This window comes from Miniopterus schreibersii (genome assembly GCF_964146895.1).
Source record: "Miniopterus schreibersii genome assembly, chromosome: 14".
Taxonomy (NCBI): domain Eukaryota; kingdom Metazoa; phylum Chordata; class Mammalia; order Chiroptera; family Miniopteridae; genus Miniopterus; species Miniopterus schreibersii.
The window spans coordinates 54,873,608-54,887,843 of record NC_138114.1 but is presented as its reverse complement, the minus strand read 5'-3'; the positions used below and the strand labels follow the sequence as shown (position 1 = coordinate 54,887,843).

Below are 14,236 nucleotides of genomic sequence, written 5' to 3'. Positions count from 1 at the left end.
GGCTCATCTAGTGAGTATTTCTTCACTAGCACTTCAGTCACCGATGCGTTGACTGTCGACTACGATTGCTGCCCGAGGTCCCTTTGACTTGAATGTACAGGGAAGTGCCAAAGGCGCTGCCTTCGAGAACCATCCCCAAAAGGCCGACCTTTGCAGGCGTGCGTGACCGGCTCCTCGCGCGCTTCTCTGCATTTCGGTAACGTGATGGCAGCTCCGCTAAGCGAGGCCTCTCGCTCCCCAAAGCTGCCAGGCGGCGGGAGGCCGCCACCCCGTCCCGAAGGCTACGGTGACATGAACACCCCCTTTCTTCATGGGGGGGGCAGCCATCCTCCCAGAGAGAGACCGACAGCTTAGAACAGGCAGATGGACTGACACCTACCCGAGCCGCGTGCCCCTGGCTCCTGGCATCTAAGATCACCCACTGCCCAGTGCTGGTTAAGATCTCGTGCTCCAAAGTCCCCGGCTTGGGTGTGAATCCCACTCTGCCGCTTACACGCTGAATAAACTCAGGTGATTTGCCTAAATGCTCTGTGCCTCGGTTTCCCCATCCGTGAAAGTGGGGGCAATAAATTTCTCCCTTAGGGTGCTGACAGTGCTTTAGAACAGAGCCCAGCACATAGCATAAGCCCCCCCCCCCAAAAAAAAGTGCTCAATAAAAGTCAGTTAACAGTATATTTAAAACTATGATGATTTGGCAAGTCATGGAAATCTGGGTGCTTTAGCAATTATTTCACATTTTATAAAATTCTAGGGAATTACAATACTATTCGGGTCCATTACTGACACATTTTCTACAACTTCAAATACCTAGAATAGAGTCACAAACTCGGAAAAGTGAGAAGACGAATGGTGTGACATTTCAACAGGAGGCCACGTTGCCCCTCGGGACACGCGGCAACGTCGGGAGTGGGTCTGGGCTGTCACACCTGAGGGAGGTGGTGCCGTTGGCCGGGGAAAGTGGTAAACATTCTGCACTGTGCAGCGCAGCCCCTCCAAAGGGAACTGCCCAGCCCCGATGCCAATCGTGCCGAGGCTGAGATGCCCGGCCGGGGGCTGAGCGGACACGACCAGGGCTGCCGCACAGCCCGGGAGGCTCACCCCTCTGCACCCATGGGAGCTGCGAGGAGCCATCCTCCTGGCATCCGACCAGCCTGCTGACCCTGATCTGGAATTAACTGCCAGGATCCTGGTTTTGCCAACCTGGATATTTTGCTTCCGCTGCCGATCTCAGCTCTTGCTGAACTCACTCGACAGTCAATTAAATGCAGCAAGATGTCAGGGACCGGAGAGTCCTTCCTGAGGCTGACTCACAGGGAAATGACAGCCACCTCTGCAAAGTCAGTTATAAAGCAAGCACCCGGGGGAGCTCGGTGAGGGGGGGTGCCGGCAGCAAGGTGTCCCCGATTCACACCAACTGCGCAAAGGGCGCTGGTTCCATACCTCAGACACCAGGAGACGGGCGCATCCCCCCTTCTGTTAATAACGCAGAGAAACGCTCCCTACAGTTTGGAGAAATTCCAATCAAGTTGTTGAAATGAACGGTTTACTTCCTTAAAGTATAAGCTAGTCTTGAACTCTTTACCACGCAGAATGGTAAAGAGTGGAATAAAAAAATAAATCGAGAATTAATGCAACTCTCTCGAGGCAATGAGGTGACAGGCGTCATTACTAGACCCTAAAAAAGCCACCAATGCCGCTAACAGACTGAGTTTCCCTCCAGAGAAATGTGGGGATTGTTAAATCCATAGCAAAGAGACAGCCCGAAGCTCTCCACTTAAGACCAGTCAAGTGGGCTTCTTCTGTTTCACGATGACGCAGTAAGTATGTTGTTTTTTCTGGGTTCTTCTTTCAAAAATTCCCCCCAAACGAAGGAAACGAGATAAAGAAACAGCACCCTTGATCTCCCACGAAGCTAGTAGACACGTGTCACCCCCAAATTCAAATAGTGAGGACAGACATCAGAGGGAGCGTCCTGAGCAACAGCAAGAGGAGGAAGTGCCGCCTGGCGAGAGGCGCCCCGGCGAGCGAGCCAGCCCCCCGACCCGACGCTCTGCACGAGCCTTCAGCCTCGGAAGGTGACGGTGAGGAAGCACTGAACTCGGGGAACTAGTTCAAAATGCATATATTAAAAACAAACAAAAAGATTCCCATGTCCCTACGCCACAGGAGACCTAAATTTTTCTCTAAAAAAACCAAACTGCAGCCTGGCCCGCGTGGCTCAGCGGCTGAGCACCGACCTATGACCCAGGAGGTCGCGGTGCGGTTCCCGGTCAGGGCCCAGGCCCGGGCTCCGGGCTCGGTCCCCAGCGGGGGGCCTGCAGGAGGCAGCGGGCAATGGCTCTCTCATCATTGATGTTTCTCTCTCGCTCCCTCTCCCTTCCTCTCTCTAAAATAAAAACACATTTTAAATATATATATAAGCGTAATGGACACAGGCTCGGTGGGTGTGCCTGCGACACCCCTCAGGCTTCTCTGGGCCCTGCCAGGAGGTGGGTCCCGTGGTACCAGGGGCCACTCAGGCCAGAGGTCAGGGAGATGAGTCACCAGGTGGACACTGGGGGAGACCGGAAGCCACAGGCGCGCTGACCTTCTCCTGGGGCCCGAGGTGCAGAGGAAGGAGCCAGGTGCACCCACAGCCACAACCCTGAACCCGAATCTCAGCTCCGCACCAACGAGCTGTGGGTTAGGGCAGGACATTTAGCCTTTGCCCTCAATTTCCTTCTCTCTAAAACAGCTTCTCTCTGAGTATATGAAGATGAAATGAAATATTAGCTTAATGAAATTCAATAAAATAGCAGAGGAAGATTCACATAGCAGGCGGGATCGATCCACCTCCGAACCCGAGTGCCGAGTCCCTAGTGAGCTGGGGCCCGCAGGCCGGGCGCCTGGCTGCGCTGGGCTCCCCTTGTCCCCCAGTTCCCCGTCCTGGGCTCAGTTCCACTTCCCGAGGATACAGGCCGTGAGACCGTCATTACGGTAACGCTCATTTTGAATTTCCAGGAGAGCTGTGATTTAAAATATGTGGTCCTGCGATTCCCATAAAAACCCAAATATCCCAGATTCCGGCATTCTGGCACGTAAACCCTGTCTCCCAGACGGCTCCTGGAGGCCAGATGCAGAACGAAATCTCTTTGTCGGAATAGGCAGGACATCCCGTGGTTTGGAAACGACAGCCACGGTGATTAATTTTGCCTCCGCAGCGCCTCGCACACGGAGTCCCCACCTGGGACTTGCTGAGTTACAGCGGGGTTCGCGCCGCCAGAAACAGGGAGGCCGGCCACCCAGGGACCCGGGGTGGCCTGAGGGACGGACAGGCTTCGGGGTGAGAAGACTCTGGGTGCAAATGACCCCAGCGAGAGGCAGGAGGGGGTGGGCATGGGTGGTGTCTGAGGAAACGATGCCGCCCCGCGCTTCCTGCCGGGATGCACGCGGTCTCCACACACGGGCAAGACGGGGCATCAGGTGCCTCGGGCCACATCAGACGGGCGGGCGACGGGTGGGCTCCCTCAGCCTTTCCTGCCACAGGGAGAAGACGGGCCTTCGAACCAGCCGGCAGGCCCTCGCCGCACCACGCCTGCCGGTGCCTCGATCTTGGACGCCAGCCTCCGGACTGCGCGGAATAAACTGTGTAGACGTCACCCGGCCTACGGCGTCCCGACACAGCAGCCCAAACGGACTGAGACAAAGAGACGGGCGGTTCCGCTATAAGGTGGCAAACGCGATTCCGCAGAAGCTCACTGTCTGCAAACTCTTGCGCTCCAAAAGCCAAGTTCACCGGAAAATGGGCTTCAAACTCCACGCTGCTCTGCAATCAGCTTAGAAAAACCAATCCCCCAAAATACTAGCACAGTTAAGGAGACATGTGAAATTGATTTTTAAAAACTTTAATATGGCCATCAAGCTAGGATTTGACCTTTAAAAAAAGCCAAGGTGAAGGGGGTGTAAGGAAGTGCAGCACCGATAACCGCCCGAGCAGACGCCCACCCCCCTCTGCCACAGGGTGGGGGGCAGGCATCTGAGAGAAGGGGCGCAACCTGGGGCTTTCATCCCTGCTGTGGAGCCTGGCACAGGTCCTGGCGACAACGGGCACTTCGCAAAGGTCAGGTGGGGGAACGGACATAGTGTCTGAGAACTGCCAGGGACAACTCTCCCCTTACGCCTTTGATCCTTGAAGGTACCAGAGCTGGAGGGACCTCACTGGTGAAGACCAGCCTCAGAGAGGGTGGGCATTGTGCCCAAGGCCACTCAGCCTGTTAGCAGGACCAGGGTGCATGAAGCCTTCAGGCCCCAAGTTCCAGGTGGACCACGTATGTGCCACAGAGCGGGGCCAGCGAAGGGCCCACGAACTGGCTCACACCCTGCCCCACGGCATTTAAACTCGTGCCTAATCCTGACACCTTGGTGCTTCTTGAACACAAAATCCGTTCATCGGCACGCCTGCCAAACCTGAGTATGTGAGGCAAGATGCGGCTGTTTTTAGCTGCATTTCCAGCATGCCTATGGGAAGACATGCTCTGGAGCACCCGCTCCGCGGAGTCACGCTCCGTGGGTGCTGATTCTGGAGGCCGGAGCCACAGCAGGCCCCCCAGTCATCATCTCCCCGCAGGGCTGTGGATTGAAGCCCCTCCCACGGCCGCAGGCAGCCCGCTTCTGTGGCTAACACCGAGTAACCCACAGGGCAGGGAGCCAGGCCCGGGGAGCTGGCCCGGACGCAGCAGGCAAGCTGCAGTTTCACACCACAAGCTGTTGTGGAGGTTCTGTCCGAGGGCATTTGGGCAGATGACACACCACTGGGGAAACACTAAACCCCTGCAGGGACGACCAGCACAAGCCCGTCTCCATCCTTGCTGAAGACGGTAAGCTGAGGGCCTGCAGCACTTTCCTGCTATGAGACCAGGGGCCAACGCACGTTAAACGCCACGCGTGGAGCCCGACCCCCCCAGTGAGCCCTCGCGTGGCCGTGACCAGAGCAAGCGGCCGTGCGATTGGAACCGTCCCCGGCGCTGGTACCTGGATGTTGAGGCGCCCGCGATGCGCCCCCAGGCCGTAGCGCTTCACGGTGGATGCATGGAGCTGGAAGTCAGTGATTTTCAAGGTTTCCAGACCAAGAGGCGGGCAACCTGGAAAGGTCAAAGCTTGTTACAGATCAGCACAGATGTGCAGGGAAGCGGGTCTCTGGTTTTCTAAATCTGGCCAACAGCTTTTCCATCCCCCCCGAACTCCCATCATCGTCGCAGCCCCAGACCCCGGCATGCCTGGCGTTTCCCGACAAACACTGTCGATAACTGTCTACATTTTGCCAGTTTCCACCCTGGGTGTTTCTGCTCTGACCTCCCTTCTCCCTGCTCCTGCCCAGCTACTGTCTGAGGCTGTTTCAGTCAAGATCCCTCCATGGTGTGACTCAGCCAGAGTGTTACTGGTGAGAAGCGTCAGAGCAGCCCAGAGGCTGAGCTCCGCAGAGTAACCAGGCGCACCGCCCTGGCCTCGGCCGCCCTGCCCTTCGTATCCCGCATGGCAACGTGCAAAGCACTGCAAATACAACAATATCGTCTTCCGCTCCTGGCAGAACGGGAACTTTGAGAAGGGCTGTGAAGCACAGCTTGGGTTCGGTGGGAATTAGTCCCCAGCACTTGGTCCCTCCTGTTTCCCGAGTCCCCAGTCAGGCTCTGGCAGCCGCCCTGGCAGGAACTCAGCCAAGACCCAGCTCTGGGCCAACCTGTTCCAGCGGCAGCCCCAGTGCCCCTCAGAACAGCCCCCTGCGCCTCGGACGAAAACAGGCAAAGCCCTTCATCAGCAGATCAAGGTTTTGTCGTCTCTAAGAGGAAACAGACTCTCATCCCGAGGCCTGTGGGGGAGGAGAGCCGGAGAAAGGTGTGAACAGAACACCCAGGAAGACACTCGCTCGCCATGGGACAGGAGCCATAATTTGGAGGCGAGAGAGGGACAGTCGTCAAAGACGACTCTGTGTTTCCCTTAAAGGCAGCACACTGGGTGCTGAGCAGGCCTGTTGCCCAGGCCCAGGCTCCGTTCCCAAGGAGGCAGGTGAAGACAGGGCGCTCGGGCTCCTTCCGCACCCCGTTTCCAACACGCGTGTGCGCACACATGTGCACACACGCACGGTTAAATAATCCGTCCCTGCCGGGGTTCTCAGCATTGTAGCACATTATAAAATGGGCATCGCACTGTGGCCCACAGTCACTGGTCGTCACCAGGAGTCACCCACGTGCCCACCAGCGCGTTAGTAGCTCCGAGGGCCCGCTGGCTCCCCCGGGGCCTCACTCACCCTCTCTGACATCATCATGGGACATGGAGGCGCTGTGATCATCACTGGCAGCCTTCTCGGAGCTCTTGGTTCTCATGCCTTTTCTGTTGCTATTTTTACCTAAAAAGAGAGAGAGAGAAACGCCTTTGCTTCTACATATGGCAGACTCGTCCCCAGTGGTGAGAACGCCACCGTCTTCTGCAGAGCAGCCGTCCCCACCTCTGCTCGGTCTCCAGAATCTGGTAGATCATCGGCTCTGATGAATGAACAGATGAGTGAAAGAGTGAATGATACAGTCACTCAATGACCAAACAGACAAAAGCAAGCGGAGGGACCGACCTGCAGAAAACCATACTTAGTTCGGACTTCATAAAGCAAGTTGAAATACCAAAAGCGTCTGGTATTCTGCCAATTAATGAAGTCATTTTAGATTGCTCTACAGCCACCAAAAGAAAAAACAGATACTTATCAAGAAAAACTGAAATCTTCAAAAATTTCAAAGGGCACTTTGGGCCCAGCTAAGGGCAAATTTCTCTCCATCAGATTCTTGGGTGAAGTCCGCTGGGAGTATCTTTCATTTTCCAAAGAAGCTAAAAAGTCGCAAAATTAAGTGTTTCCCTCAGGTCAAGGGAGTCAGAAAACCGAGCATCTGGAGAGGCCCAGAGGAGAGATGCTGCTGACCCGGTGCATCCGACATCAGCCTGAGGTCACCTGGGCACTTGGGGCACGTCTGGGTAGGACTGTCACGGCCAGTGACCTCCAGAGGTCACCTCTCTGAAAGCGCCTTCCTGAGGATCTGGCAAAAACCAACGCAGCAACTTCTGTGAATGTGGAGTAGGATTTCACAGAAAGATAAGACATTAAGGGGGAAAAGTTTTACAAAATAGGTCAGGAAAAAGCTGAAGTTCTGGTAAAGAATGTTCCATCCCACACTCCCCAGCGGTCAGCTGCTCATCACGGGCCTTCTCTCTGCCAGGGCGACCTCTCTGAAGCCTCCATGGACAACAAGGGAGGGAGATCCTCAGGGCCCGGCCCTTACTACACCCTCAGCCTCTCCTCCCACACGCCGGACCCACACCCATGACCGAAACATCCCCACGCAGCTCTGGGGATCCAAGGACGGTCCAGATGTGGGGCACATGTGCTACACCCGAGAGCTAGATTCCCCAGGGGCCTGACATGTGGCAAAGGGGCAAAGGCAACAGGCAGGGCCTGGCTACCTGCTCGAGGCTCCAGGTGCCACACAGGCCTAAGGACCTGGTCCAGGTGCTGCTCTTGCACCGAGCGCCTGTGTCCCCAGTGGCCCGCTTCACCTCTCCACCCCCGTCCCCTCGCCAGTAAGTGCGGACACACAGTACCTTCCCCACGGCAGTTACAGGGAGGAAACAACGCACGACACGCATCAGGTGCTCCGGGAACTGAGCGAAAGACAGCCTCCGTCTGTTCATCGCTATGAAGATTATGAGGGGCCCATTCACGTCTCAGAGCACCATTCCAGTGGCTGGAAGACCAACCGCCAACATGTGGCGCGTGATTCACGATTTACGAGGCATTCTCACATAGATTATGACATCCGATCTTGGCAGATACCCGCTGAGGGCAGGATGACACTTACTATGAACATAATTTCACAGGTGGGGACACTGAGGCTCAGAGAGGGAAGAGACCTACCCCAGGGCACTGACAGGGCCAGGCGGAGCTAGGGTCTGATTTCAAGTTTCGGCCTTTCCCGGCCCCTTCCCCTCTGAGAGCAAGAAAGGCAACATATGGTCTGTCCAGATGAAAGAGGAGAGTGAAGTGGAAATAGAGCACAGAGCAGGAGCCAGAATTAAATCAACATCTCCATCTGGGCTGCGTGACAAAGCTGAATTCCTTAAAAGTAGCAAAACGGAATTGCCAGTGCGGCCCCATGTTCTATTCTGGTCTATGGTGATAAATAGACTGCTTCTTGGTTTATAGGAAACGATTTTCCCCTCTCTCTACAAGGAGCTTACAGTAGCAAACCCCAGAAACTGAAAAATTCTTTGCCGCATTTTTGCATTTTCCCCAGGAAATTCCAGTCAGCAGCATGTACTCCCTCTTATGAAGGGCTCAGTCCAGGGCCCTAAGCTCCTGGCCTGCCTCTTGTTAAGTCACCCACGCAGAGGGGTTGTCAGGAGCATCCCAGAAATGCAGCCTCGGGACATCGAGACAGACACTGATGACAGCTTTCAAAACATTGCCGCCCATGCACCTCTGCAGGGAACCTCACACACGAGAGCCAGGAGGTCTCTGCAGGTGAACATGAGCATCCTAAACGATGGTGGCTGCAAAGTGGGTGTTAGCAGAAGGGCCAGGACGTGGGGAGGGAACAACAGCCAGTTCTGAGACTGTCAAGCTCCCCTTGGAAACAGGTTTCCCTGGGGATCAGGTGAATCCTGAAAGGACGCTGAGTGGCTGAATGAGGCACTCACTTCTGTTACTCGGTGACTTGGATGGTCTGGGGTGGAGATGGAGATACCAGTGTAATTTTCTAAGTCTTTCACCAGGCTACACCAAAATCAACCAACTAACCAACTGATCAACCAACCTGCCTACCAATCAACCAACCAACCAACCAACCAATCAACCAGCCAATCAACCAACCAGCCAATCAACCAACCAACCAACCAACCAGCCAATCAACCAACCAACCAGCCAATCAACCAACCAACCAATCAACCAACCAACCACCTAATCAACCAACCAACCAGCCAATCAACCAACCAACCAATCAACCAACCAACCACCCAACCACCCAACCAACCAACCAACCAACCAATCAACCAACCAACCAACCAATCAATTAAAAGCTCTCCCCACCCTCCTCACCTGTCTTCCCCGTCAGCCTCTGCCCCCCTCTGGGCCAGCTTTTGTGCAGAAGGCTTGGTCTCTATCAGGGTCCCAGGTGGCAGGGATCTGAGAAGGTCACAGAAGGCAGAGCCATTGCTGGAAACTCCAAGCCTGAGATGGAGGCTCCCTGGCCCCTGGGGACATCAGCGGGCCCCGGGGCACAGGCTGCCACTGTGGGGCACCAAAGGCATCGTCCACTGTGAGATCGGGCAGCCGCGGATGCCCGAGGCACATGGGAAACAGTGACCATTTTTAAGAACCACAGCCTCCAATCCAGCTCCCCAACAGGCAGTGTCTCCCCTTCATCATCACTGCGCCAGCCCTGGTTTCCAGAGCCACGGGCACAGGCAGGGGATCTGCCAGCAGGAATAGTTGACTTTGGAGGACATTCTGGAAAGAGAGGTGCTGTCTTGAGAGCTGTTTGCCGATGAACAAGAAATAATCTTTTTTATAAACCATCCTTTCCCTCAGAATTTTGTAGGGAGTTTATCTGGACAAAACACTTTGGATTTAACTCTCCAAGTGAGCATGTAATATCACGATATAAAGATTCCTTGCTTGCCTGGCTGGCGTGGCTCCGTTGGTTGAGCATCGCCCCATGAACCAGGAGATTGAGGTTCGATTCCGGGTCAGGGCACATGCCCAGGCTGCGGGCTCCATCCCCAGTAAGGGGCATGCAGGAGGCAGCCGATCGATGTTCCTCTCTCTCCTTCCCTCCCCCTTCCTCTCCTTAAAAGTAATAATAACATTTTTAAAAAAAGATTTCTTATTCCTTGCTTACCTGTGCTGAAAGCATTGTGATGCTGTTAAAACACACACCGGAATATTTACACACACATTCCCCTAACCCTCGCCCTCCAGCTTTGCCGGAGAGAAAACAGTTCCATCCGAAGGCCCAGAGAAGCAGCCCCCCCCCGGGGGGCTGGGCAAGGCTTACGGGTGAAGCTCCTTCCAGCAACCGGCGGGCGCACAGGGAGGCTTTGTTTGCAGCTCAGCTCCCTCCGATAGCAGCTCCCTGCAGCGCCCGCGGGCTGGGCGCCACACGGCACAAAATGCAAGCTCGCAGATTCTGGGCACCACATACAAACAAATGTGGCTCGGGGCCCACTCTGCGAATTCCACCGCTGGGCACTGGGGCCGGGGCTGTGGCCGCGGTGCAGGCATGTGCCTTAGCGACAGGCGGCGCCTTATCCCGTCCCGAGGAAGCAACAGGCCCGTAGAAACCCGAACGGCAAAGGCTGCCTGACCCGCCTGTTTCCCACCCAAGGCGCGAAGGAGGGGAGGGGAGCAAACCTTGCTCACTGGCTTGTTAGTGTCTTACGGCCGCTTGGGAAAGAAAGGGTAAGTGAATTACGTGACTGTGATTTACTCCTCTGTTCTGGTTCATTCTCTAAAAGCAGTATGCCCGCAAAACAAGGTCACCCACTTGGAGGAGATGACACGCAGGGTAAGCACGCCTCAAACCCACCGGCGGGCCCAAGACGTGGCCCCTTATCTACTCTTCGCCTCGGGCTAATGAAGACCCGGGCCCTGAACCCCAGTCTCCGGGTCCCTGTGCATTCCAGCCGCAGGCAGCTGGGGCGACGGGATTCTGCCAGAAACAGCCGACTGCGAGGAGCAGAGAGGAGCAGGAGGTGGGGTCCCTGCGAGGAGCAGCATCCCGGAGGCGGGCGGAGCCCTCGGGAGAGGGGTGTGGGCCGGCCCAGGCTGAGCCACTGCTGGAGCCTTTCAGAGACTAAGACTGGCTGCCCACGCAGCGACCGCTGGGTGTCCAAGTCCTTCGGTTCTGGGACGAACCGATTTTACAGTGAGGGCCTCAGAGACTGTATGGTGCTGAGGCCCATGGCTCTGGGTCCTGGAGGTGGCGGCTCCACACATCCGTGTGTGTAATACAGTTGCAGAGAACTACTCCCACTCACACACACAGACACATGAAAACTAAAACAGGAGGTATGTTATCCAGTTAATAATACTTAACCCACATCAATTTCTTGTTTTGATGTTGTGTATAGCAGTGATTCTCAGCCCACTGGCGACACTTGGCAGTTCTCTAGGGGTATTGTCACAACCGGGGGTGGACATCTAGCAGGTCAAGGACAGGCTGCTAAACATCTTACAGTGCACAGGACATCGCCCCAAAACACACACACATACACCCACACACACAAAATTGGCCCCAAATGTCGATTCCGCCAAGGTGGGAAACCCTGCACTGCAGCACTCAAAGGCATTGTCTTTGGGGGAAGCTGGGTGACAGGTACACGGGACCCCACTGCACTGTTTTTGCAATTTCCTGTGAGTCTATAATTATTTCAAAATAAAAACCTAAATATTTTTTAAGATTCAAGCCTACTCAGCGTATCAGAGCTATCCTCTCAGTGAACACAAGCATCGGACACACGTGTCTTTCAGTAAAATAAAATAAACACGTGCAGATTGGATTCAGACGACCAAACAAAAAAAGGCCTTGCGACCCAGCCGGTGTGGCTCAGCGGTTGAGCGTCATCCTTGCACTAGGAGGTCCGGGTTCGATTCCCGGCTGGGGCACATGCCTGGGTTTCGGCCTCAATCCCCAGCAGGGGGCGTGCAGGAGGCAGCTGATCGATGTTGAATGGATGTTTCTCTCTCTCCCCTTCTCTTCCTCTGTCTCTAAAATCAATAAAAACATATATATATACACACACACACACACAAACATATATTTAAAGGCCTTGCGGCGGAAAACACAGAAGGGCTACCAAATCTCCTGAGCCAGCGGGCGACACCGAGCAGGTGATTGAACGGCCAGAGCCCCAGCGCCCTCACTTGTAAATAACAAGCACGCCCACCCTCGGAGCCTCGGGAAAACTAAAGGAGACGGTGACACAGAGGCCTCCGGACGGACTCGCAGCGGGCGCTCCTCAAGTATGGGTCTCTTCCCACCCCGGGCCACCGCGGCGTCTCCAAATCCTGATTTTTATAATTCTGCAGAAGATACTGGAAATCCTGGACGGTTCTGTTCAGGGTGACACAGCTCACAGAACTGCCTGATTCACGGAGCCGCCTAAAACTGGACGACCGCAGGCAGCCCCCGCCCAAGGCGCGCAGAGGGGCCGCTGGCTCGGTCCCCACGCGAGGAGCTGTGTCTCCATCGCCATCCGTGTCCCCGCCTCCTGCGGGCGTCCACGAGCAATGCACCCGAACCACCAACGGGGATTCCTTCCTTCCTTCCTTCCCCGCAGGAGCCGTGTCAGGTGCTCCCCGAGCCCCGGGTCTCCTTTCAGGGAAGGCCATTCATTCCGAGGTCAGAGAACTTGGCCACCTGCCGGCTCGCTACTCAGAACTGAAATACTAAGACAGGAGCCCTTTGCAATCTGAGCGAAGAACATTGGAGCGATTGAGGGGGAGTCCCCTTCGCAAGGAGCGTGAGGAACGGAATGGAAGTCATTTCCCCAAAACCGGGTGGCAGAAAGTGAGGGTGGGTTCCAGCAGGGTGGGGAGAGGAGTGGAAGACAGGGCACCCAGGCTGCCAGGCTGCTGGCCTTGGGCGCTGTCCTCAGCTTGCCCTCTCCATGGGGGCACCTGGGTCCCACGGCAGCCCCGGCTCCCCGCAGAGCCTCTGCCTTCCTGCCCTAACTGGGCAGAGGACCCAAGGAGCCCAGAGGAAGCGGGAGATGGGGAGGCGGCGGAGAGGGGACGCTGGCTGGGTAGAGGCGCTGCTGAGCTGTCCCCAGAAGGCCGCTGTGCCAGAGCACCAGGCATCCCTGAGTCGGAAATTCACTCTCAAGAAAAGGCCCTGTGGGGAGACTGAAAACTGGGCAGAGAAGGCAGAGTGTCTGGAGGAAGGATCCTTCGCTCAGTAAATTTCAAACCTGGCGCAAGAGATACCCAGCTCCCCGGGCTTCCCGACTGCACGGCTCTGTCTCTGCCGCAGGGGGTGCCTGTCAGGTTTAAGTTCTGGGGAACGACAAGGGGCCAGTGGGGTGCACAGTACAGTCTCTAGAAAGGAGGGGGCGGCGATGCAGAGGCTGGAGGGGCTCTCTCACCCCAGACGCACCCACAGGGAAGCCAGGGGTCCCCTCAAACTCAGCAGCCCCCTCTGGGGGAGGCTCGGGGCCACGGGCGCTCCCTCGGCGGCCCAGCGCAAACTTCCTTACCTGGTGGGGGCGTCTCCGGAGCCAGCTTCTCCTTTTTGGGAGGTTTCTTGGGCTTGGTCGCCTTCTTGGGCGGCCTGGGCTCGGGCGGGCGCAGCCCCCGCGCCTCTTCCCCGGCCCCCGCGGGCAGCGGCGGCGAGAAGGGCTCGGGCTCGGGCTCGGGCTCCGGGCGCGCGTAGTAGGGCTCCTGGCTCCAGATCTCCTGCACGTAGTCAGGGTCGTCCAGGGCTGCGCCCTGAGCCCCAACCCCGGCCAGGGCCACCCCCAGGAGCATAAGGACCTGAGCCACAGCGGCGGCCCCCGGGCGGGCCATGCCCACTGCGCCCCGCGCCCTGGGCAGGGTCACGGGGGCCGGGAGCGCGGACGGCGCGGGGCAGGGACGCCGGGCACTGCAGCGACGCGCGGGGCACGGGAGGCTGCCGGCCAGCCGCGCGTGTGACCGGCCCGCTGGGCTGGGCTGGGCTGGGCTGGGCCGGGCCAGGGGCGGGCAGGGGCCCCGCCAGGCGCGGGGCGGGCGCAGGGGGGCCGGCCCCGCCCTTCCTTCTTCCCTCCCTTTCCCTCGCCAACCCCACGGCGGCGGCCCTGGGAGGCAGGTATTGGAGTCATCTCCGTCCCAGTAACTGTCTCCAAACCTCCCCCTGCCAGGCACCCCAACAAGCGCCTGTGAGCTCCCGGCTGGGCGCCTGCTTCCCCAGGGACTCAAAGTTGTTTCCATCTGGAAGGACGCCCAAGGCCACTCGTTTGTCCCACCCCTTCGTTTTACTGGCTGGAGAAACCGACCTGCAATGAGAAAGGACTCGCACAGGTCCTTAAGCAAATTGGGGCTGGGAACCCACACAGACCTGCCTTCCCTGCGGGGCAGACAAGCCTGCCGCTCACCTTGACCCGGATCCTATGTCAGGAGCTGTGGCTGGAACTCCTGGGCCCCCAGGTGGCCAGGGTTCAGGGGAGCAAAGTGCCCACCTGCTCA

General features: G+C 57.0%; 1 protein-coding gene across 1 annotated transcript in view; it reads right to left on the bottom strand.

Annotated features, from left to right (window-relative positions):
• The window catches only part of CPXM2 (carboxypeptidase X, M14 family member 2), a 47,445-nt gene extending 33,731 nt beyond the window's left edge, over positions 1–13,714 (bottom strand). The window contains exons 1-3 of the mRNA XM_081158161.1: positions 13,270–13,714; positions 6,284–6,382; positions 5,011–5,120 (exon numbers count right to left, since the gene is read on the bottom strand). Coding sequence (XP_081014287.1) covers positions 5,011–5,120; positions 6,284–6,382; positions 13,270–13,579 — 519 coding nt within the window. The 5' untranslated portion in view covers positions 13,580–13,714. The remainder of the gene's footprint in view (positions 1–5,010; positions 5,121–6,283; positions 6,383–13,269) is intronic.
• Between the last annotated feature and the right edge of the window lie 522 nt (positions 13,715–14,236).